A 26,326-nucleotide genomic window follows, 5' to 3' on the forward strand; every position below is an offset into this window, starting at 1 on the left:
ACTAGTTTTCACAAAAGGGGGCTGCAAAATATATCAAGCATTGTAGATAATTTACTTAAAAAAAAGATAGATATACACACAGATATATATATATATATATATATATATATATATATATATATATATATATATATATATATATATATATATATATATATATATATATATATATATAAAACCAAATAAAAGTTGGAGTTGTATTTCACAGCTGCAAAGCTTAGAGAAAATTCAGCCGTACCAAGCTAAATTTTATTGGCTGGTGGCAGCAAGCAAGGGAAAGTGAGGGACACCCATAGATCTCTTAGGAACTCAGGGGTCAGGGCTTACCATAGTGTCTTTACCATGTAGAACATGATACTTATTTTGCATTGTATAAGGTGCTATTCTCACCTATTAAATTATTTCTGCAAACAAGTTATTTTCTTGGCCTGCTGAAAAAAATCATGGGTACCTCCAAAAAAAAGCGCTAAAACTGATGTTTTAAATGCAACAATGCAATGATTATCAAATTACTAATAATAACTCTAGCACAGGGGTCTGAGATGACTTAGTAGTAAAGGGGTTTAAATGGTTCTCAGTTTAAAATTTATAAAATATGTCAACATTTCTCCTTTCAAGAGCAGGGAATTTGCTTTTGTTTTAACCATTTAAACTGCATTGTGAATTTTGCAATGCCCCTTTTACTTTCCTTTAAAGGTGCATTCATGTGTGACATGTTGGTAGTGTTTAAAGTGATATTACCCTCCTTACAAAAATAAAAAAGGATTTTTAAGTCCATTTTTGTATACTCGAGTAAATATTGGTGAAATGGAATTAAAAAACATACTGGAAATAAAAAATCCACTTTTATGTCCCTTCATTTATTTTCAATGGGTGATTTTATAATTCTTATTTACAGAAAACATGCTATAGTCTGTTTCATATCTAATGTTAATTATTTTCCTTTACAAAGTTTGAGATGCTGGTACCTTGTTTATATTTAACGTGCAATATGCAAATCGTGTGAGACATGTCTATTTTAGATCCGATTTACAAGAAAAATCACACACTTATTTTTATCCTTTAAGAACAAATATTTAGACTGTATAAATAAGTGCAGCGATGTGCTTTTTAACATAAATTCAAAAAACAGCTAAAAGATGCTTACCTTTAAACAATATTGAGAAATATTTTTTGCTAAACTTTATAGAGATTATACTTAATTATTTTGAAATTGGGATCCTTGTATTATGGTTAGACAATAGCTGCAAGTTTCAAATTAAAGGACAATAAAAGAAAGTGTGAATGGCCTGTATGGCCTTGTGCACAAGCTTGACTGACAAATAAGCAACATGTAAGTTAGTGTTTTAGATCAGCAAATTAAAATAATAAAGGGACGTTAAACACTAAGGGGCCGAATTATCAATGTTTGGCAGACATGATCCACTATAGCGGATCATGTCCGCCAGACATCGCTGAATGCCGACAGCATACGTTGTCGGCATTTAACAGTGCTCAAGCTGTTCTGGTGAACTGCTTGTGCAATGCCACCCCCTGTAGATTTGTGGCCAATCAGGCGCTAGCAGACGGTGTCATTCAACCTAGTCATTCACGATCAGGCGGATTACTGTCCGCGGCCTCAGAGGAGGCGTATGAGTTAAGGAGCAGTGGTCTTAAGGGTTGCACGGAAATGTCGGTATTTGGCCCCATTCGCTCTACAAATACCTGATAATAATAATAAATAAATTGTTTATCATGGGTGCTTGCGTGTGTCAGAAGCAGCACGTATTACAAGTTAAAGTACATTTTAAAGGGCTTTTTAAATAGAGATACATACATATATATGTCTAAATATGTATATGTGTGTGTATATATATATATATATATATATATATATATAGATAGATAGATATGTATATATATATGTGTGTGTGTGTATTTATGTTATATGTGTGTATATATGTATTTATGTGTGTACATATGTATTTATGTGTTCTACTGTATATTTACTGTAAATATTTCACATTCCCATGTTCTTCAATTACAGGATAATGTGATCTTTATTCTTAAATACATATTTCTATATATATGTGTATATACCTATACCTGCATATCTATCTATCTATCTATCTATCTATCTATCTATCTATCTATCTATCTCTCATCTATCTATAAAAATATATATTTAATAATAAAAAGTACATTCTTTTCTATGTGAAGAACAAAGAAATGTAAAATATTTGTTTTGCTTATCATGCTTTTCGATTTAGATATTAACGAGGTTGGGTTAGTGCACATGAAAACTTAGTATCCTTAAGGTGCATTATTGAAATATTACATAACAAATATTTTAAAAAATGACTAAATAATGAAACCTTCTGTAAAATATATAGATATATTCTATGTATTATTTAGAATATTTTACAGTATGTTGAATAAATGGACAGTTATAAATGGTTCACTAGAGTGTGCAACCAATAGATGTATGGCAAATTCTGCACTTCTATTTTTAACAGGAATGAAAGAGCCCACAATTTTCCTAATTAAATTAAAAGAACAGGGGACAAAATTAATAATTTATATTGCAATTTTTTTTTTTATAACAATGTTTTTATTTAGTAATTGCGTATGGAATTATTTATAACAATATATTTTTGTTGTGTTCTATTAGGTTATGTGGGTATGCAATTTGTGTCGAAAGCAACAAGAAATTCTAACAAAATCTGGCGATTGGTTTTTTGGAAGTGGGGCACAGTTGGCTTCATCTCAGGATGGGACACTCAGTGATACCACTACTGGGGCTAACACTGATGCACCAAGAGAAAAGAAAGCAAGACTTCAAGAGAGATCTCGGTCTCAAACCCCTTTATGTACTGCAGCAACGGCAGGTTCTCAAGAAACCTCTCCTAGTTTACAGTCTGATAGGAGTAAAGACTCTGGACAATCTCTGCAGTCCACAGTTCAGGAACAAAAAGGTTCAAGGTCCAGAAGTGAACCACCTAGAGACAGGTAATGTTCAACACATTTGTGCTGTGTATTGTAAACGATTACGGCCAAATGTCAATATGTCATTACACTTTTGTGAATTTATGGAACCTTTGTAAATCATTAGACACATTTTAAATTATTATTTAGGTTTGATTGGTTACTTAGTTTGGAAAGTGAAATATTTTAGAGCATATGTGTAAAACAGATTTATAAATGTTTTTAATATGAAACTTGGGCTAATTTAAATCTTTTTATTCTATTTTTCTCTGAGTTAGGTATTTGAAGCTTAATAAAAATAGTAACATATTTGCAAGACATAGCTATGCAAATGGTACTAAACTGCAGTTGTACTTGGTGGAAATAGGCAATTGATGTCTAAGGTGATGACAAAGAAGAAGCATTATTACTTCAGCCAGCAGTGAACAATGCTAAAAATTTTATCTTCTTTAAATTGAAAGCCAAAATGTAACCATCAAGGTTCAGATAGAGGGGCCAATTTATCATGCCCCGTATTGGCCCCAATGCTGCTGTTTCCGTTTGAGCCCTCAGGCTCGCCAGAAACAGGAGTTAAGAAGCAGTGGTCTTAAGACCGCTGCTCCTTAACTCGCCCTCCACCTTTGAGACGGCGGACAGCAATCCGTCCGATCGCATACGATTGGATTGATTGACACCCTCCTGCTAGCGGCCAATTGACCGTGAATGTGTAGGGGCCAGCATTGTACAAGTAATTCTAGTGAAATGCTTGTCCAATGATAAATGCCGACAACGCATGCTTTCGGTATTTATCGATGTGCGGTGGACATGATCCGCTACAGCGGATCATGTCCGCCCACACATTGATAATTCGGCCCCCATGTGTGTAATTTTAAGGTACATTTCAATTTGTTTCTTTCATGAAATTAAGGGGTTGATCACAATATATTGTTTGATCCTTATTGGCACATTAATGACTACTCTTTCCAATGTCAATCCACATTTAACAATTTTCATTGTTTTTAGGCAGCACTTTTTTCATTGCTGGTTCACTTTTTTACAAAGTGCCTTTCCTGTTTGATCACAATCCAGTTTTTACAAGGAAATGTTTTCACTTATCAAATTCCACAGCTAAAAGGACTTCATAAACCCAGGTCAACACTTTTTCAAATTATTAAAGGGATAGGAAAGTCAAAATTAAACTTGCATGATTCAGATAGCGTATGTAATTTTAAGACACTTTTAAATTCACTTTTATTTTCAAATGTGTTTCGTTCTCTTGGTATCCCTTGTTTAAAAAGAATACAAACTTACCTTATATTAGTGGGAGTTAGTTGCTGATTGGTGCCTGAACACATTTGTTTCTTGTGATTGGCTAACTAGATGTGTTCAGCCAGCTGCCAGTATTGCAATGCTGTTCCTTCAGCAAAGGGTATTAAGATAATTAAGCTAATTTGATAATAGAAGTAAAATGGAAAGTTTTTGAAATTTTATGTTCTATCCAAATCATGAAAGAAATTTTTGGAGTTTCCTGTCCCTTTAACGAATTCCCCGAAAGTTTGCAAATGCAACTTTGTTTTTTATGTGGAAAATAAGTGGTGTTAGGAAGCCACATCACCAAGTAGATACAAATGCCACTTGCACAATAAGTTCATTTTAAAGTAATAATAAGTATTTTTACACTGATAGAAATGAGTGAAATCAATAACCCTGCAAACACACTGGCTATAGTGTTAATGCCCTTCTAATCCTTTAGGGAGACCTACACACACATCTGTATGGGTTTGGAGCAGGTTCATTGCACAGTCACCTATTAGCATCACTGCACACTAGTTCTCCTTAACCTCTGATGCCATTGCTAAATCCACAAAATAGCCATTTTCTTTGGCTTAATCCTGTACATCTTGTTCTTGGTTTGAAAAACTGGGAAATGAACAAAGATGATTACAATTTTGTGTTATTTTCAGTAGGTAAAGATTTTGAATGTAGGATTGTGGTAACTAAAAATCACAAAACCAAGGTATTGTATATGCCTCTTGTCATTTGCTCACCAGGTATGTTTAGCTAAGTCCCAGTAGTGCATTTCCATTCTATGTGTTAGACCCTTTGTGCTAGATTTATCAAATCTGAGGCATACAGGGGCACGTATACATTCCCCTGTACGCCTCAGCTCGCCAGTGGCGGGGCGAAATTACCCGCAGGTAATCAACATTGCAACATTTTGCGCTTGCGTGCAATCCCGCCCCCTGCCCGCGCACAGCCAATAACGCGCGGGAAGGAGCTGTCAATCTCCTCGGTCAGACTTGACCGCGGAGATTGAATTTCGCCACCTTAGAGGTGGCGAAGAGGTTAAGGAAGCAGCGGTCTGGTGACTGCTGCTTGATAAATTACGGCGAGCAAGTTCTTGTGAGAACTTGCAGCCTTAGGGCTTTGGTAAATTGAGCCCTTTGTATGTGTTAAAGGGACATTAAACCCAACATTTTTCTTTCATGATTCAAGTAAAGAATACAATCTTAAACAACATTCCAATTTACTTTTATTATCTAATTTGTTTAATGCTTCATTCATGCTTCACTCTTTAGATATCCTTTGTTGAAGAAATAGCAATGCACAAGGGTGAGCCAATCATGCGAGGCATCTATGTGCAGCCACCAATCAGCAGCTACTGAGCCTATCTAGATATGCTTTTTAGCAAACGATATCAAGAGAATGACGTACATTAGATAATAGAAGTAAATTAGAAAGTTGTTTAAAATTGCATGCTCTTTCTAAATCATGAAAGAAAATATTTGGGTTTCCTGTTCCTTTAAACACATAGGCCTAGATTTGGAGTTTGGCGTTAGCCGTGAAAACCAGCGTTAGAGGCTCCTAACGCTGGTTTTAGGCTAACTCCGGTATTTGGAGTCACTCAAAAAAGGGTCTAACGCTCACTTTTCAGCCGCGACTTTTCCATACCGCAGATCCCCTTACGTCAATTGCGTATCCTATCTTTTCAATGGGATCTTTCTAACTCCAGTATTTAGAGTCGTGTCTGAAGTGAGCGTTAGAAATCTAACGACAAAACTCCAGCCGCAGAAAAAAGTCAGTAGTTAAGAGCTTTTTGGGCTAACGCCGGTTCATAAAGCTCTTAACTACTGTACTCTAAAGTACACTAACACCCATAAACTACCTATGTACCCCTAAACCGAGGCCCCCCACATCGCCGCCACTCGATTACATTTTTTAACCCCTAATCTGCCGACCGCCACCTACGTTATACTTATGTACCCCTAATCTGCTGCCCCTAACACCGCCGACCCCTGTATTATATTTATTAACCCCTAATCTGCCCCCCACAACGTCGCCGCCAGCTACCTACAATAATTAACCCCTAATCTGCCGACCGCAAACCGCCGCCACCTACATTATAGCTATGTACCCCTAATCTGCTGCCCCTTACACCACCAACCCCTATATTATATTTATTAACCCCTAATCTGCCCCCCACAACGTCGCCGCCAGCTACCTACAATAATTAACCCCTAATCTGCCGACTGCAAAGCGCCGCTACTTAAGTTATCCTTATGTACCCCTAATCTGCTGCCCCTAACACCGCCGACCCCTATATTATATTTATTAACCCCTAATCTGCCCCCCCTCAACGTCGCCTCCACCTGCCTACACTTATTAACCCCTAATCTGCCGAGCGGACCGCACCGCTACTATAATAAAGTTATTAACCCCTAATCTGCCCTCCCTAACATCGCCGACACCTAACTTCAATTATTAACCCCTAATCTGCCGACCGGAGCTCACCGCTATTCTAATAAATGTATTAACCCTTAAAGCTAAGTCTAACCCTAACACTAACACCCCCCTAAATTAAATATAATTTTAATCTAACGAAATAAATTAACTCTTATTAAATAAATTATTCCTATTTAAAGCTAAATACTTACCTGTAAAATAAATCCTAATATAGCTACAATATAAATTATAATTACATTGTAGCTATTTTAGGATTAATATTTATTTTACAGGCAACTTTGTAATTATTTTAACCAGGTACAATAGCTATTAAATAGTTAAGAACTATTTAATAGCTACCTAGTTAAAATAATTACAAAATTACCTGTAAAATAAATCCTAACCTAAGTTACAATTAAACCTAACACTATACTATCATTAAATTAATTAAATAAAATACCTATAATTACCTACAATTAAACCTAACACTACACTATCAATACATTAATTAAATACAATATCTACAAATAACTACAATGAAATAAACTAACTAAAGTACAAAAAATAAAAAAGAACTAAGTTACAAAAAATACAAAAATATTTACAAACATAAGAAAAATATTACAACAATTTTAAACTAATTACACCTACTCTAAGCCCCCTAATAAAATAACAAAGACCCCCAAAATAAAAAAATGCCCTACCCTATTCTAAATTACTAAAGTTCAAAGCTCTTTTACCTTACCAGCCCTGATCGGAACAGCCAATAGAATGCAAGCTCAATCTAATTGGCTGATTGGATCAGCCAATCGGATTAAACTTGATTCTGATTGGCTGATTCCATCAGCCAATCAGAATTTTCCTACCTTAATTCCGATTGGCTGATAGAATCCTATCAGCCAATCGGAATTCGAGGGACGCCATCTTGGATGACGTCCCTTAAAGGAACCGTCATTCTTCAGTTGGACGTCGCCGGAAGAAGATGGGTCCGCGGTGGAGGTCTTCAGGATGGAGCCGGTCGTCATCGGATGAAGATAGAAGATGCCGCTTGGATCAAGATGGTTGCCGGTCCGGATCGCCTCTTCTTCCCGGATAGGATGAAGACTTTGGAGCCTCTTCTGGACCTCTTCAGCCACCGGATGATGGATCGCCAGCCCCCGCTTGGGTTGGATGAAGATTTTGGAGCCAGGACGGATCGGTGATACCTGGTGAGGTGAAGACAAGGTAGGATGATCTTCAGGGGCTTAGTGTTAGGTTTATTTAAGGGGGGTTTGGGTTAGATTAGGGGTATGTGGGTGGTGGGTTGTAATGTTGGGGGGGGTATTGTATGTTTTTTTTTACAGGCAAAAGAGCTGAACTTCTTGGGGCATGCCCCGCAAAGGGCCCTGTTCAGGGCTGGTAAGGTAAAAGAGCTTTGAACTTTAGTAATTTAGAATAGGGTAGGGCATTTTTTATTTTGGGGGTCTTTGTTATTTTATTAGGGGGCTTAGAGTAGGTGTAATTAGTTTAAAATTGTTGTAATATTTTTCTTATGTTTGTAAATATTTTTTTATTTTTTGTAACTTAGTTCTTTTTTATTTTTTGTACTTTAGTTAGTTTATTTCATTGTAGTTATTTGTAGGAATTGTATTTAATTTATTTATTGATAGTGTAGTGTTAGGTTTAATTGTAGGTAATTGTAGGTATTTTATTTAATTAATTTAATGATAGTATAGTGTTAGGTTTAATTCTAACTTAGGTTAGGATTTATTTTACAGGTAATTTTGTAATTATTTTAACTAGGTAACTATTAAATAGTTCTTAACTATTTAATAGCTATTGTACATGGTTAAAATAATTACAAAGTTGCCTGTAAAATAAATATTAATCCTAAAATAGCTACATTGTAATTATAATTTATATTGTAGCTAAATTAGGATTTATTTTACAGGTAAGTATTTAGCTTTAAATAGGAATAATTTATTTAATAAGAGATAATTAATTTCGTTAGATGTAAATTATATTTAACTTAGGGGGGTGTTAGTGTTAGGGTTAGACTTAGCTTTAGGGGTTAATACATTTATTAGAATAGCGGTGAGCTCCAGTCGGCAGATTAGGGGTTAATAATTGAAGTTAGGTGTCGGCGATGTTAGGGAGGGCAGATTAGGGGTTAATACTATTTATTATAGGGTTAGTGAGGCGGATTAGGGGTTAATAACTTTATTATAGTAGCGCTCAGGTCCGCTCGGCAGATTAGGGGTTAATAAGTGTAGGCAGGTGGAGGCGACGTTGTGGGGGGCAGATTAGTGGTTAATAAATATAATATAGGGGTCGGCTATGTTAGGGCAGCAGATTAGGGGTACATAGGGATAATGTAAGTAGCGGCGGTTTACGGAGCGGCAGATTAGGGGTTAATAATAATATGCAGGGGTCAGCGATAGCGGGGGCGGCAGATTAGGGGTTAATAAGTGTAAGGTTAGGGGTGTTTAGACTCGGGGTACATGTTAGAGTGTTAGGTGCAGACGTAGGAAGTGTTTCCGCATAGCAAACAATGGGGCGGCGTTAGGAGCTGAACGCGGCTTTTTTGCAGGTGTTAGGTTTTTTTTCAGCTCAAACAGCCCCATTGTTTCCTATGGGGGAATCGTGCACGAGCACGTTTTTGAGGCTGGCCGCTTGCGTAAGCAACTCTGGTATCGAGAGTTGAAGCTGCGTTAAATATGCTCTACGCTCCTTTTTTGGAGCCTAACGCAGCCTTTATGTGGACTCTCAATACCAGAGTTATTTTTATGGTGCGGCCAGAAAAAAGCCGACGTTAGCTTTTCGGGTCATTACCGACAAAACTCCTAATCTAGCCGATAGGTAGAGCATTTTAATATTGCGTTGTTACCTGAATATCACACATTAGAACAGTTTGTTCCTTGAATTCCTTTTTTTTTCTGAAAATGATTCTGTGATAAAATATTTGACTAGTTTTAGACTCGAACTTATTTTTTTTTTACATTTTCTACACTGTGGTATTTTTTATTTATCTGCATATTGTAACTATACTTGCTTTACATTTCTCAGTATCTCCAGTTTTGCTGTATTGTAGTGTACCACACTATTTGAAGTCTGTTCTCCACATTACACTAGGGACCAAAATCACAATCTGAAATGAAAAATCTAACGGCTAGATTTGGAGTTTGGCGGTAAAAGGGCTGTTAACGCTCCGCGGGTTTTTTTCTGGCCGCACCATAAATTTAACTCTGGTATCGAGAGTTCAAACAAATGCTGCGTTAGGCTCCAAAAAAGGAGCGTAGAGCATTTTTACCGCAAATACAACTCTCGATACCAGAGTTGCTTACGGACGCGGCCGGCCTCAAAAATGTGCTCGTGCACGATTCTCCCATAGGAAACAATGGGGCTGTTTGAGCTGAAAAAAAACCTAACACCTGCAAAAAAGCAGCGTTCAGCTCCTAACGCAGCCCCATTGTTTCCTATGGGGAAACACTTCCTACGTCTGCACCTAACACTCTAACATGTACCCCGAGTCTAAACACCCCTAGCCTTACACTTATTAACCCCTAATCTGCCGCCCCCGCTATCGCTGACCCCTGCATTACACTTTTAACCCCTAATCTGCCGCTCCGTAAACCGCCGCCACCTACGTTATCCCTATGTACCCCTAATCTGCTGCCCTAACATCGCCGACCCCTATGTTATATTTATTAACCCCTAATCTGCCCCCCACAACGTCGCCGACACCTACCTACACTTATTAACCCCTAATCTGCCAACCGGACCTGAGCGCTACTATAATAAAGTTATTAACCCCTAATCCGCCTCACTAACCCTATCATAAATAGTATTAACCCCTAATCTGCCCTCCCTAACATCGCCGACACCTACCTTCAATTATTAACCCCTAATCTGCCGACCGGAGCTCACCGCTATTCTAATAAATGTATTAACCCCTAAAGCTAAGTCTAACCCTAACACTAACACCCCCCTAAGTTAAATATAATTTTTATCTAACGAAATAAATTAACTCTTATTAAATAAATGATTCCTATTTAAAGCTAAATACTTACCTGTAAAATAAACCCTAATATAGCTACAATATAAATTATAATTATATTATAGCTATTTTAGGATTAATATTTATTTTACAGGTAACTTTGTATTTATTTTAACCAGGTACAATAGCTATTAAATAGTTAAGAACTATTTAATAGTTACCTAGTTAAAATAATTACAAATTTACCTGTAAAATAAATCCTAACCTAAGATATAATTAAACCTAACACTACCCTATCAATAAAATAATTAAATAAACTACCTACAATTACCTACAATTAACCTAACACTACACTATCAATAAATTAATTAAACACAATTGCTACAAATAAATACAATTAAATAAACTATCTAAAGTACAAAAAAAAAAAAAGAACTAAGTTACAGAAAATAAAAAAATATTTACAAACATAAGAAAAATATTACAACAATTTTAAACTAATTACACCTACTCTAAGCCCCCTAATAAAATAACAAAGACCCCCAAAATAAAAAATTCCCTACCCTATTCTAAATTTAAAAAGTTACAAGCTCTTTTACCTTACCAGCCCTGAACAGGGCCCTTTGCGGGGCATGCCCCAAGAAGTTCAGCTCTTTTGCCTGTAAAAGAAAACATACAATACCCCCCCCCCCAACATTACAACCCACCACCCACATACCCCTAATCTAACCCAAACCCCCCTTAAATAAACCTAACACTAATCCCCTGATGATCTTCCTACCTTGTCTTCACCATGCCAGGTTCACCGATCCGTCCTGGCTCCAAGATCTTCATCCAACCCAAGCGGGGGCTAGACATCCACTGAAGAAGTCCAGAAGAGGGTCCAAAGTCTTCCTCCTATCCGGCAAGAAGAGGACATCCGGACCGGCAAACATCTTCTCCAAGCGGCATCTTCTATGTTCTTCCATCCGATGACGACCGGCTCCATCTTGAAGACCTCCAGCGCGGATCCATCCTCTTCTTCCGACGACTAGACGACGAATGACGGTTCCTTTAAGGGACGTCATCCAAGATGGCGTCCCATTGGCTGATAGGATTCTATCAGCCAATCGGAATTAAGGTAGGAATTTTCTGATTGGCTGATGGAATCAGCCAATCAGAATCAAGATCAATCCGATTGGCTGATCAAATCAGCCAATCAGATTGAGCTCGCATTCTATTGGCTGATCGGAACAGCCAATAGAATGCGAGCTCAATCTGATTGGCTGATTGGATCAGCCAATCGGATTGAACTTGATTCTGATTGGCTGATTCCATCAGCCAATCAGAAAATTCCTACCTTAATTCCGATTGGCTGATAGAATCCTATCAGCCAATCGGAATTCGAGGGACGCCATCTTGGATGACGTCCCTTAAAGGAACCGTCATTCGTCGTCTAGTCGTCGGAAGAAGAGGATGGATCCGCGCTGGAGGTCTTCAAGATGGAGCCGGTCGTCATCGGATGGAAGAACATAGAAGATGCCGCTTGGAGAAGATGTTTGCCGGTCCGGATGTCCTCTTCTTGCCGGATAGGAGGAAGACTTTGGACCCTCTTCTGGACTTCTTCAGTGGATGTCTAGCCCCCGCTTGGGTTGGATGAAGATCTTGGAGCCAGGACGGATCGGTGAACCTGGCATGGTGAAGACAAGGTAGGAAGATCATCAGGGGATTAGTGTTAGGTTTATTTAAGGGGGGTTTGGGTTAGATTAGGGGTATGTGGGTGGTGGGTTGTAATGTTGGGGGGGGGGGTATTGTATGTTTTCTTTTACAGGCAAAAGAGCTGAACTTCTTGGGGCATGCCCCGCAAAGGGCCCTGTTCAGGGCTGGTAAGGTAAAAGAGCTTGTAACTTTTTAAATTTAGAATAGGGTAGGGAATTTTTTATTTTGGGGGTCTTTGTTATTTTATTAGGGGGCTTAGAGTAGGTGTAATTAGTTTAAAATTGTTGTAATATTTTTCTTATGTTTGTAAATATTTTTTTTATTTTCTGTAACTTAGTTCTTTTTTATTTTTTGTACTTTAGATAGTTTATTTAATTGTATTTATTTGTAGCAATTGTGTTTAATTAATTTATTGATAGTGTAGTGTTAGGTTAAATGTAGGTAATTGTAGGTAGTTTATTTAATTATTTTATTGATAGGGTAGTGTTAGGTTTAATTATATCTTAGGTTAGGATTTATTTTACAGGTAAATTTGTAATTATTTTAACTAGGTAACTATTAAATAGTTCTTAACTATTTAATAGCTATTGTACCTGGTTAAAATAAATACAAAGTTACCTGTAAAATAAATATTAATCCTAAAATAGCTATAATATAAATGTAATTTATATTGTAGCTATATTAGGATTTATTTTACAGGTAAGTATTTAGCTTTAAATAGGAATCATTTATTTAATAAGAGTTAATTTATTTCGTTAGATAAAAATTATATTTAACTTAGGGGGGTGTTAGTGTTAGGGTTAGACTTAGCTTTAGGGGTTAATACATTTATTAGAATAGCGGTGAGCTCCGGTCGGCAGATTAGGGGTTAATAATTGAAGGTAGGTGTCGGCGATGTTAGGGAGGGCAGATTAGGGGTTAATACTATTTATGATAGGGTTAGTGAGGCGGATTAGGGGTTAATAACTTTATTATAGTAGCACTCAGGTCCGGTCGGCAGATTAGGGGTTAATAAGTGTAGGTAGGTGTCGGCGACGTTGTGGGGGGCAGATTAGGGGTTAATAAATATAACATAGGGGTCGGCGATGTTAGGGGCAGAAGATTAGGGGTACATAGGGATAACGTAGGTGGCGGCGATTTGCGGTCGGAAGATTAGGGGTTAATTATTTTAAGTAGCTTGCGGCGACGTTGTGTGGGGCAAGTTAGGGGTTAATAAATATAATATAGGGGTCGGCGGGGTTAGGGGCAGCAGATTAGGGGTACATAAGTATAACATAGGTGGCGGTCGGCAGATTAGGGGTTAAAAATTTTAATCGAGTGGCGGCGATGTGGGGGGAGCTCGGTTTAGGGGTACATAGGTAGTTTATGGGTGTTAGTGTAGTTTAGGGTACAGTAGTTAAGAGCTTTATGAACCGGCGTTAGCCAGAAAGCTCTTAACTCCTGCTATTTTCAGGCGGCTGGAATCTTGTCGTTAGAGCTCTAACGCTCACTGCAGAAACGACTCTAAATACCAGCGTTAGAAAGATCCCATTGAAAAGATAGGCTACGCAAATGGCGTAGGGGGATCTGCGGTATGGAAAAGTCGCGGCTGTAAAGTGAGCGTTAGACCCTTTAATCACTGACTCCAAATACCAGCGGGCGCCCAAAACCAGCGTTAGGAGCCTCTAACGCTGGTTTTGACGGCTACCGCCGAACTCTAAATCTAGGCCTTATTGTGCACATCTCTTTTATGTGTGAAAACCCAGGCTCTAAAGTCTGAAATATGTTTACACAGATTTATATTAAATATCTAATGTGATTTTTCCATAGTAAAAGCAGTAGAATATTACTGAAATGCAGTACTTAAATACAAAATCTATCATCTTTCATAAAATAAATACAGTTTCTATGGCCAAAATAGCTATTTTATAAAATGCAAAATGTATAATAATTATCAAACTACATTTAATTAATATTATCTTTTTAATACCATATCTTATAAGACTCTGAAACGTTTAAGATATAAATTGTAAAATGTAATAATTTTTAATAAGCCACATGTATTGTTAAAATGCACTAATACACAGATAAAAAATTTTTGTCATCTATTCTGTGTTGGCATTTTTTATCATTGGATTAGCAGACCTCCTAACTAACCTGATTTGGGGGAGACAGTCACTAATTCTGTCACTTAGAATCAGCCTTGGCTCTTGATTTGCAGGATTCCCTTAGTCATGCCTATGAACCACTCACACATACACACTAACTACCCACAATCCTTCTCCCTCCTGATGCAGCCTTGTCCACAAAACTGTGTCAGGCCCCCTCAACCTCGTGAGTCCTGGGTACCCAGCCACAAATGTTGGGAGGTATAGATTTGCAAATTAATGCAAATTATAAAAAAATATTTTTCACTGCTGGTAAGTACATTTTTTTCCTTTGTACAAATATCTTTTTTCTAAGTTTTTTGTCTTCCTTTTTTTCCCAAACAAGAACTACAGCATCCAAAACTTCACTTTTTTTTCACTAAACCAATGTTACAAAGTCTTCTGTCATTGGGCTGCCTTGTACTTTCATCTCAGTTGATTCCTTAGTGGTTGGTTAAGACTAAGGATGGGCGAATGTGTTTATATTCTAATTCGAATGTTGGAACGAATGTTATTGTAGAAATTCGATTTACATAATCAAATATTTATAAGAACGAATATTCTTAAAAATTCTATAATCAAAATCTATATACAGTTTTTATATGTCACTTTCAAATTCGAATGTTTATATTTAGATTGAATGTCCACATTCAAAATTTCGTACCTAACATTCTACTTAACAAATACAATTCAGAAGTTCAATAGTTCATGTGATAGGGAATTTAGTAAATTGATACACAATAGATACAAATATATAAATTTGAATGTTTCTATTTGAAATATTGTATAATTTGAATATTACATTTAAAGAAAGCATTATAAATACTATTACAAATATATAAATTAAAATTTATTGCATAATTCAAATCGAATTATTAGAAAAATTCAAATCAAATATTACATTTAAAGAAAGTATTGGAAATACTATTACATTAAATGAATGTTAGAATTTTGTACAAACATTCAAAATTCAAGGCAAACGAACGTGTTAAAATTTGTTTCATTATTGGAATGTTGCAAAATGTTCACCCATCTCTAGTTAAGACTTGGCCATGGTCTAATTTGTTTAGCTTATTTATTTAAATGTTCTCTGTATTTTTCCAACTGTTCTATCTTTTATATAGGCATGCCAATCATCAATAAAGGTACATTTTATTTATTAACTGTAATTATATATTTTTTAATTATCACTGATAACAATTTATTTCAGTAATGTCACTGCCAACTAGTTTTTAAATACAATCTATTTGTTTTTTAATATTTTACTGAGAATTGTTTTACTTATTGTCTGTGTAATATGTATGTATACCCCAGGATGTTAGGTTTTTGGTCATGGGGTGTGGTATGTGCAGTCTCCCTTTCACTCATGGTTCTGATTGGAAATCAATTTCCAAGACTGTAGGCATCCTTCTTGTTAGGTTACAGCTATCTCTATTATTCCCCACATTCCCAAAACTGTACAACAATGCTGAAATTTACCTACAAGCTATCTGGTTGCTACCAACACATTTTTGCACTGATATTACAGTAGTTGGTTCATTTTTGGTTGTGCTTTGCAATCATTTTAGGAGTGATATACATTGTGTTAGTTTGTGCTCTGGCAACACTATTAACCCCTAAACTGGCATACCATCCATCACATATAACCTATAAACCACCACAACTCACCATCACATGAACCCTCCTGCAGCTAAAACCTCCTAACCTGTATTAACCCCTAAACCATCACAAATCGAATGCAAAAAAACCCTCTATTTACTTCCTTACCACCATAACGCCTGTTGCTCAGCTATTAACCAATAAGCTGGCAAAACTCCTAACACCAAAAACTCCCCACTAACAACCCACAAAATTTCCACAACCCCAATGCAAATAACAAAACCAACTAAAAAAACCTAAATCACCAGAACCCTTTCTGTAACAATCCCTCCACTATTAAATTACAAGACCCCTGGCTAAACTCAACACTACATTAAAATCCCCACCTAAACTAACTACTCTCCTTGGACCTCCCAATTAATCTGACAGCACCCTAAGGTCTCACACCTAAACTCACCCTTACCCTCAGATCCAGCCATTTGAACTGACCAGTGCCACTACCATAAGGCCCCCCCACAGACCTCCCCAATGCACAACTCAACACCTAAACTTATCCCTAACCTACAAAGCCCTAGTTATAGAAAAATCTAAAATAGTGACCCAGTGCAGCCTCACCACTTTCTACTTTCTTTTCAAAGACACGATGAGTCCACGAATCTTCATCCTTACTTGTGGGATTTCACCTCCTGGTCAGCAGGAGGAGGCAAAAAGCACCACAGCAGAGCTGCTATATATAGTTCCTCCCTTCCCTCCCACTCCAGTCATTCTCTTTGACTACGTTAGTGATAGGAAGAGGTAAAGTGAGGTGTTAGTATAGATTCTTCAATCAAGAGTTTATTATTTTTAAAGTGGTGCCAGAGAGTACTGCTTTGTTCTAGGGTGTAGCCGTAGTCCATATCAGTCTCTTCAGTAGAGCTTTTTGTGGCTTTAGAGCAATAGGAAATGGTGGGACATAATTCTCACTGCGCCTCCTATACCTTTATGCTGCCCTAATCCAGATAGCCTAAGCACATTTAAACTATTCGTACCATTCTGCCATTGATCCAGGAGGGTCAATTTATGACGACAGTGGACTTGAAGGATGCATACCTTCATGTTCCTATTCACAGAGATCCTCACAAGTTCCTAAGGTTTGCCTTTCTGGACAAGCACTTTCAGTTTGTGGCTCTTCCTTTCGGGCTGGCAACGGCACCCAGAATTTTCACAAAGGTTCTGGGGTCTTTGCTGGCAGTACCTACAAATAACTACTATTTCATTGTAGTTATTTGTAGGTATTGTATTTAATTAATGTATTGATAGTGTAGTGTTAGGTTTAATTGTAGGTAATTGTAGGTATTTAATTTAATTAATTTAATGATAGTATAGTATTAGGTTTAATTGTAACTTTGGTTAGGATTTATTTTACAGGTAATTTTGTAATTATTTTAACTATTTTAGCTATTAAATAGTTCTTAACTATTTAATAGCTATTGTACCTGGTTAAAATAAATACAAAGTTACCAGTAAAATAAATATAAATCCTAAAATAGCTATAATATAATTATAATTTATATTGTAGCTATATTAGGATTTATTTTACAGGTAAGTATTTAGCTTTAAATAGGAATAATTTATTTAATAAGAGTTAATTAATTTCGTTAGATTTAAATTATATATATAAGTTAGGGGGGTGTTAGTGTTAGGGTTAGACTTAGCTTTAGGGGTTAATACATTTATTAGAATAGCGTTGAGCTCCGGTCGGCAGATTAGGGGTTAATAATTGAAGTTAGGTGTCGGCGATGTTAGGGAGGGCAGATTAGGGGTTAATACTATTTATTATAGGGTTAGTGAGGCGGATTAGGGGTTAATAACTTTATTATGATAGCGGTGCGGTCCGCTCGGCAGATTAGGGGTTAATAAGTGTAGGCAGGTGGAGGTGACGTTGTGGGGGGCAGATTAGGGGTTAATAAATATAATTTAGGGGTCGGCGGTGTTAGGGGCAGCAGATTAGGGGTACATAAGGATAATGTAAGTAGCGGCGGTTTACGAAGCGGCAGATTAGGGGTTAAAAATAATATGCAGGGGTCAGCGATGGCGGGGACGGCAGATTAGGAGTTAATAAGTGTAAGGCTAGGGGTGTTTAGACTCGGGGTACATGTTAGGGTGTTAGGTGCAGACGTAGGAAGTGTTTCCCCATAGCAAACAATGGGGCTGCATTAGGAGCTGAACGCGTTTTTTTTTAGAGGTGTTAGTTTTTTTTCAGCTCAAACAGCCCCATTGTTTCCTATGGGGGAATCGTGCACGAGCACGTTTTTGAGGCTGGCCGCGTCCGAAAGCAACTCTGGTATTGAGACTTGAAGCTGCATTAAATATGCTCTACGCTCCTTTTTTGGAGCCTAACGCAGCCTTTATGTGGACTCTCAATACCAGAGTTATTTTTATGGTGTGGCCAGAAAAAAGCCAGCGTTAGCTACGCGGGTCCTTACCGACAAAACTAAATAAATCTAGCCGTCAGAGAGGTAACCGGACCACTGCTGGAACATCTTCAGGTCTGGAAAGTTACTTTACTTTGAACATAACTGCTTTCCTGTGTTTTTTTGTCCTGTTTGCTTGGAGTTCTGTTTGCTGCATTAAGCTGTACATGATTCAAGTTTACACATACTCTTTTGTCTCACTGCCTCTTTTATAGTTTGAGTAGCTTATGTCATATGAATTATTCAAATCTATTTCCTTGGCATATCCTTTCCTGGGTTACCTAGCCTACAACAAAACCTTTTCAGTCTTCATAGGAACCTTGTCATCATATAAAAGACAGCACAGTTCCTACTAATCTTTACATAATGAAGCAGCCAGAAAAGATAATTAAAAGGTTTTGTTGTTTGCAGTATTTAAGAGTAATTGATACCAATTTAATATTGTCATTATGGATCAGGATCCACTTAGTGACAGAGTGCAAGTTTTGTCTGATAGACTGGATGCACTATCAGGCTCTTTTCATGAGCTACAAGTTGAGAATCAGGCGTTAAAAGCCTGTTTAAGGGAGGTACTAGCCCCCAAACCAATTCCTCCTGAACAAACACCTGAGCCCTTGGTCTCCCCTCCTGAGAAATTCTCTGGAGACAGAGCCCGTTTCAGATAATTTAGAAATTCATGTTTATTGCTATTTGACCTAAAGCCACATACTTACCCTACTGAACGGGTAAGAGTCTTAACGGTCATTTCTTACCTTAGGGGGGAGCCCAGGGCTTGGGCTGACTCTTTTTATGAGAGCCAAGACCCAGTGTTAGGGTCTCTTTCAAATTTCTTTAACCAGATGTCGGCACTCTATGATGACCCCTTTAAACAGGTCTCTGCCGAAAATGCTCTCAGGTCACTAAAACAAAGGAAAAATCCAGTGGAAAATGATATCACGCTGTTCAAGATCTCAGCACGTGATTCAGGCTGGAATGAGGTGTCCCTCAAGACACAATTCCGTCTAGGGTTATCCGAAGAAATAAAAGACGAACTATCACGTATCGGTATCCCTGACTCCCTGGAGGAATTTTTTACGCTTACTATAAATATTGATAGACGCCTGAGAGAACGTCGAAATGAAAAGGCTACTAGCTCTAAGAACTACCTTCCTACCCCACCTTTTCAGGTGAAAGATAGTCCTCAACCCATGGATATTGGATTTATGAAGGGGCCCCTCACCCCACAAGAAAAAGCAAGAAGAAAACTGCATAGTCTATGCTTGTACTGTGCCTCCCCCTCTCATGAAGTGAAGGACTGCCCAGTACTTACAAAAACTAAGAAGGGTAGGTTATTGTCCTCATTTACAAAATATATGCTAAAATCAATTAAAACCACTTATATCACTATCCCAATTCTTTTACAGTGGGACCACTTCCAGATATCCACTGAAGCTATTGTGGACACAGGTTCATGTAGAAAGTTTGTTCATCTAGGATTTGTGAAAAGAAATAAAATACCTATTGTGTGCAAAAACAATCCAGTCTCTTTGAAGGTTATTGATGGGTCTCTACTTGCTTCTGGGCCTGTTTCACACCAAACCAAACCTATTCAGGTAACTGTTAGCAATACTGTAACAAACTCTTGTATTTTTGATGTTATCACCTCCCCTATCTTTGACATTATAGTTGGTATAGAATGGTTGTGTACCCATAAACCTGTTATTGATTCGGAGAGTCTCAGCCTTACTTTTCCAACCCCTAACACTTCTGTGTCTAACACTGACTTATCTATCCTATGTCAAACGGATGTAAGTATCTTACCCACTCAGTACGCTGATTACACCAACATATTTGATAAAAAGGATGCAGAGACTCTACCTCCCCACAGGGCTTAAGATTGCCCTATTGACTTATTACCTGGGGTCTCTATCCCTTATGGCCACATTTATCCACTCTCTAAGCCAGAGTTGGATCATTTAAAAAACTATATAGATGACAACCTTAGAAAAGGTTTCATCAGACCCAGTACTTCCCCTGCAGGGGCTGGGATCTTTTTTGTTTCAAATAAAGATGGTACCTTGAGACCCATTATTGATTATAGAGAATTAAATAGGCGTACAAGAAAAAACAGGTACCCCCTCCCTCTAATTCCTGAATTGATAGAAAGATTGAGGGGAGCCACGATTTTCACCAAGTTGGATCTTCATGGTGCCTATAATCTGATACGAATGAGAGCTAGAGATGAATGGCTCACTGCGTTTCGAACTAGATACGGTCTATTCGAGTATACATTGATGCCATTCGGATTATGCAACGCTCCAGCAACATTCCAATGTCTTATCAATGATCTGTTCAGGGACATCCTGGATGTTTATATAGTTGTCTATTTGGACGATATTCTGATCTTTTCACAAGATCTGGATCAACATAGACTACACGTCAGGGAAGTCCTCTCCAGACTTAGGAAAAATAATCTTTATGCAAAACTTGAGAAATGTATATTTGAGTCTCAAAATATATCCTTCCTCGGATATGATATTTCCCCTAATGGTATAAAGATGCAAAATGACAAGGTACAGGCAATATTAGATTGGCCTACACCCCAAACAAAGAAAGATGTGCAGCGCTTCCTCTGTTTTTCTAATTATTATAGAAAGTTTATTCCTGGTTTTGCTGCCATTACTAAACCATTGACTGAACTCACCAAACTCAACCAACAGTTCTTGTGGACCCACCAAACTCAGTCAGTTTTTGACAAACTTAAGACTAAATTTACATCAGCCCCTATTTTACAGTACCCAGATATGGAGAAGCAATTCATTCTAGAGGTGGATGCTTCTGACTTCGCCATTGGGGCGATCCTCTCTCAGAGAAAATTGTTCAAAGATCCTTTACATCCAGTGGCATTTTTCTCTAGGCTCCTACAACCTGCTGAGTTAAATTACCCAGTCGGTGAAAAAGAATTATTGGCTATAAAATGTTCATTTGACCATTGGAGACACCTTTTGGAGGGTGCAATCCAACCTACAGTCATCTACACAGATCATAAAAATTTGCAGTATTTGCAATCTAACCGTACATTGTCCTCCAGACAAGTAAGATGGAGTCTTTACTTCTCTCGTTTTCAATACATTATCACTTACAGACCAGGTACCAGAAATGGTAAGGCTGACGCCCTTTCCAGGCAAGCCACTAAACCCCTACAAAGCACTAATCCGACTACTATCATACCAAGGGAATGTATAGTAGGTATTTTGACAGGTCTTGAACCTCTCTTTAAGAAAGCACTTGCGACCGATACTACAGTTCATTATCAGGATTTGTTACGGGACTCTACTGGAGTGTTACGCAAAGACCACAAGTTGTATGTACCCCTAAACCTCCGTACAGCAGTATTAAACTCTGTACACCACTCTCCATTAGCGGGTCATATGAGCAGGAATAAATCAATGGACCTACTCACTAGATCCTACTGGTGGCCATCCTTACGAACTGATCTTAGGGAACATATAACTCAATGTACCGTCTGTGCTACCTCCAAACCGTCTAGACAATTGCCTGTTGGTCTTTTACAGCCTTTGCCAGCACCCCATATCCCATGGGAGACTGTATCTATGGATTTTATTGTTGATCTTCCGATATCTAAGAATTACACCACAATCATGGTGGTTACTGACTTATTCTCGGAAATGTCACATTTCATCCCCATAACCTCTTTACCAACTTCTAAAACCACTTATGACTTATTTATACAGAATATTGTCCGGTTGCATGGTATTCCCCTAACAGTAATTAGTGACCGCGGGACTCAATTCACCTCCAGATTTTGGAGATCCCTGTGTAAATCTCTCCACATAGAAAAAAAAACTTACCACCGCATATCACCCCCAGACTAACGGGCAGACCGAGAGAGTCAACCAGTGGCTTGAGCAGTACTTACGCTGCTACTGTTCACATCAGCAGGATTCTTGGGCAACATTCCTCCCACTTGCCGAATTCGCATATAACAACAACAAAAACTCCTCCACTGGTTTCTCTCCTTTCTTTATTAACTATGGTTTACACCCTCGTTTCACTCTACTCCCTAAGGTCGAGACACCTTGTCCTCTGGTTAATGACCTTGTCAATGACATATCCAATTTGTTTTCTACTGTCCGTGATAATATACTGCAAGCACAAGCATATCAGAACAGGTACTACGATCTCCGCCATAGGCTCAGTCCTATGTATACAGTAGGTCAAAAGGTTTGGCTCTCCACAAAAAATTTGAGACTGTCTTACCCTTGCAAGAAATTGGGAAAGTTGTTCATTGGTCCTTAACCTATCATACGGATCAGCAATCCTTCTACTGTCACCTTACAGCTCCCATCCAGTTTCAAGGTACATCCAACTTTTCACGTATCTTTAGTTAAACCTTGTTCTGTATCTACATCGTGTCCTGGAGTTCCTGATCCTGTTCTACTTCGTTCCCCGGATCAAGAATTTGTTGTACATAGTATCCTGGACTCCCGTATCCGCCGAGGAATTCTGTTCTATCTCATACATTGGAAGGGTTTTGGACATGAGGAGGATTCCTGGGAACCTGCTTCCAATGTCTCAGCTCCTCGCCTTGTGTCCCTTTTTCACAGGCGGAACCCCGATCGTCCCAGACCTTGACCCACGCTGTGGTTCATTATTAGGGGGGCTCTGTAAGGGTTTAAGCTGCCTATCTGTACCTTTAAGCACCTGCTTATTTAAGGCACCTCCTACCTATGCACAAATGCTGCTTAATTGAGTTTGCTGACAGCTACATCCTGTGGATGGTCTCATCTCAGAATACTACTGGCAGTCTCTACTGAATACAGCTTCAACCTACTCTCTTATGAGGATTCGCAAGCTGTTACTAACCTCTTTATTTTTCCTGCTCCGGTGAATTGCAGGTTCAGCTCCTTTGCTTCTACGATCAGCTGTGTCTGTGCGGTACACGCTGCCGCTTACGTCATCAGACACAGCCGACTGCACATCTCCCTGCCTGTTTGATTTCACCACTTGCCACGCTCCTGCAGCCCAGCCCAGGTTAAACAACCAAGGACTCCAAGACTCTCAGAGAGGTAACCGGACCACTGCTGGAACATCTTCAGGTCTGGAAAGTTACTTTACTTTGAACATAACTGCTTTCCTGTGTTTTCTTGTCCTGTTTGCTTGGAGTTCTGTTTGCTGCATTACGCTGTACATGATTTAAGTTTACACATACTCTTTTGTCTCACTGCCTCTTTTATAGTTTGAGTAGTTTAAGTCATATGAATTATTCAAATCTATTTCCTTGGCATATACTAAAGTACTAGGGAACCCTGGGAAATCCTTCCCTGGGTTACCTAGCCTACAACAAAACCTTTTCAGTCTTCATAGGAACCTTGTCATCATATAAAAGACAGCACAGTTCCTACTAATCTTTAAGAACAGGAGAAGTGGACCGAGCGCTACACCCAGGGCCTTAAGCTTACTAACTATATAGCCTCCTAGTAGGCTAACAATACAAAAGTTAAAATGGGGAGAGAGTAAGCGCTAAAAAGCTTAAAAGGCTAGTAAAAGGTACATTTTAATACATATAAAAATTTACAAATGGCAATCAGACGCATGGATCCATGTCTGACTTAACAAAAAAAAAATATATATATATAATAAACAAATCTAAAAATATCTAAAAATATCCAATGGAGTATAGCATGTGACGCTGACTTAGTGAGCCAGTGATGAGGAGTTAGGACATGTACATTCAATAATATAAACAACCTAAGTGAGTGATTGAGTGCACACAATAGCTTTCAACAAAGAAAAATAGCATTCACAAAAAATAGTGTTCACAAAAATTGGCGTACATAAAAAATGTTCAAATGTTCAACCGGTTATATGTAAGTGAATCCAGTAGTGTTTCCTCCAAAGTGACGTGTAGAAATATAACGTGAAGTCAATAATAGTAGAATGTAAACGTTGAGTGGGTCAAATTATTGTGGTTCAGCTGCTAAATTAAAAAATTGTAAATCCGTGAGGTGTATAAAAATAAAAATAAAAATAACTTGTGAAAAAATCCACGTGGAAAACTTGAATTCAAATGATAAACAAAGGTCAAAAATCAAAAGACAAAAATCAAAAGACAAAAATATCAAAAGACAAAAATAGAAAATCAGTGATAATATTAAAAAGCACTAAAGATCTAGTGAAAACAAATCCTTAATTCAGATGTTAAAAATCCTTGGTAAGATCCATAACAAACAAATACATCGATAAAATACCTAAAAGGGAACAAAAGAGAAACAAATAGTGCAACACTGTATATGATATATAATATAGGTAATTAAAACCAAGCTCACCAGTATGCCAACGCGTTTCGGCCTAGACTAGGCCTTTCTCAAGACTATATAGATAAGATATAGTCTTGAGAAAGGCCTAGTCTAGGCCGAAACACGTTGGCATACTGGTGAGCTTGGTTTTAATTACCTATATTATATATCATATACAGTGTTGCACTATTTGTTTCTCTTTTGTTCCCTTTTAGGTATTTTATCGATGTATTTGTTTGTTATGGATCTTACCAAGGATTTTTAACATCTGAATTAAGGATTTGTTTTCACTAGATCTTTAGTGCTTTTTAATATTATCACTGATTTTCTATTTTTGTCTTTTGATATTTTTGTCTTTTGATTTTTGTCTTTTGATTTTTGACCTTTGTTTATCATTTGAATTCAAGTTTTCCACGTGGATTTTTTCACAAGTTATTTTTATTTTTATTTTTATACACCTCACGGATTTACAATTTTTTAATTTAGCAGCTGAACCACAATAATTTGACCCACTCAACGTTTACATTCTACTATTATTGACTTCACGTTATATTTCTACACGTCACTTTGGAGGAAACACTACTGGATTCACTTACATATAACCGGTTGAACATTTGAACATTTTTTATGTACGCCAATTTTTGTGAACACTATTTTTTGTGAATGCTATTTTTCTTTGTTGAAAGCTATTGTGTGCACTCAATCACTCACTTAGGTTGTTTATATTATTGAATGTACATGTCCTAACTCCTCATCACTGGCTCACTAAGTCAGCGTCACATGCTATACTCCATTGGATATTTTTAGATATTTTTAGATTTGTTTATTATATATATATATATTTTTTTTTGTTAAGTCAGACATGGATCCATGCGTCTGATTGCCATTTGTAAATTTTTATATGTATTAAAATGTACCTTTTACTAGCCTTTTAAGCTTTTTAGCGCTTACTCTCTCCCCATCCTACTAATCTTTACACCTGTCGAGCCCTTCAGTCCAATCCTCGGCCGTCAGTGGCCCAGTGCATGGAAGTAATCGGACTGATGGTGGCGGCAATGGACATCATCGCATTTGCTCGGTTTCATCTCAGACCTCTGCAGTTAAACATGCTCAGGTTGTGGAATGTAGATTATGCAGACTTGTCTCCTCGAATAACCCTGGAACAGGAGACAAGGGACTCACTTCAATGGTGGTTGTCTCTGGATCATCTATCCCAGGGAACATGCTTTCGCAGACCATCCTGGGTGATTGTGACAACAGATGCCAGCCTTCTAGGGTGGGGAGCTGTCTGGGGTCCTCTAAAGGTTCAGGGAGTGTGGACTCCGGCGGAATCTGTTTTTCCCATAAACATCCTAGAACTGAGAGTGATTTTTAATGCTCTTCTGGCCTGGCCTCAGTTGGCTTCGGCCTAGTTCATCAGATTCCAGATGGACAACATAACAACAGTGGCTTACATCAATCATCAAGGAGGAACGAGGAGTTCCTTAGCGATGAACAAGGTAGCCAAAA

At 37.8% G+C, this 26,326-nt stretch overlaps 1 protein-coding gene across 2 annotated transcripts in view; it reads left to right on the forward strand.

The window, feature by feature from the left end:
* RIMS1 (regulating synaptic membrane exocytosis 1) overlaps window positions 1-26,326 on the forward strand; it is an 831,266-nt gene that overhangs the window by 299,046 nt on the left and 505,894 nt on the right. For both annotated transcript variants that reach the window (XM_053710432.1, XM_053710433.1), the window contains one exon: window positions 2,651-2,988. In XM_053710432.1, coding sequence (XP_053566407.1) covers window positions 2,651-2,988 — 338 coding nt within the window. The remainder of the gene's footprint in view (window positions 1-2,650; window positions 2,989-26,326) is intronic.

Source organism: Bombina bombina, chromosome 4 (genome assembly GCF_027579735.1).
Source record: "Bombina bombina isolate aBomBom1 chromosome 4, aBomBom1.pri, whole genome shotgun sequence".
Taxonomy (NCBI): domain Eukaryota; kingdom Metazoa; phylum Chordata; class Amphibia; order Anura; family Bombinatoridae; genus Bombina; species Bombina bombina.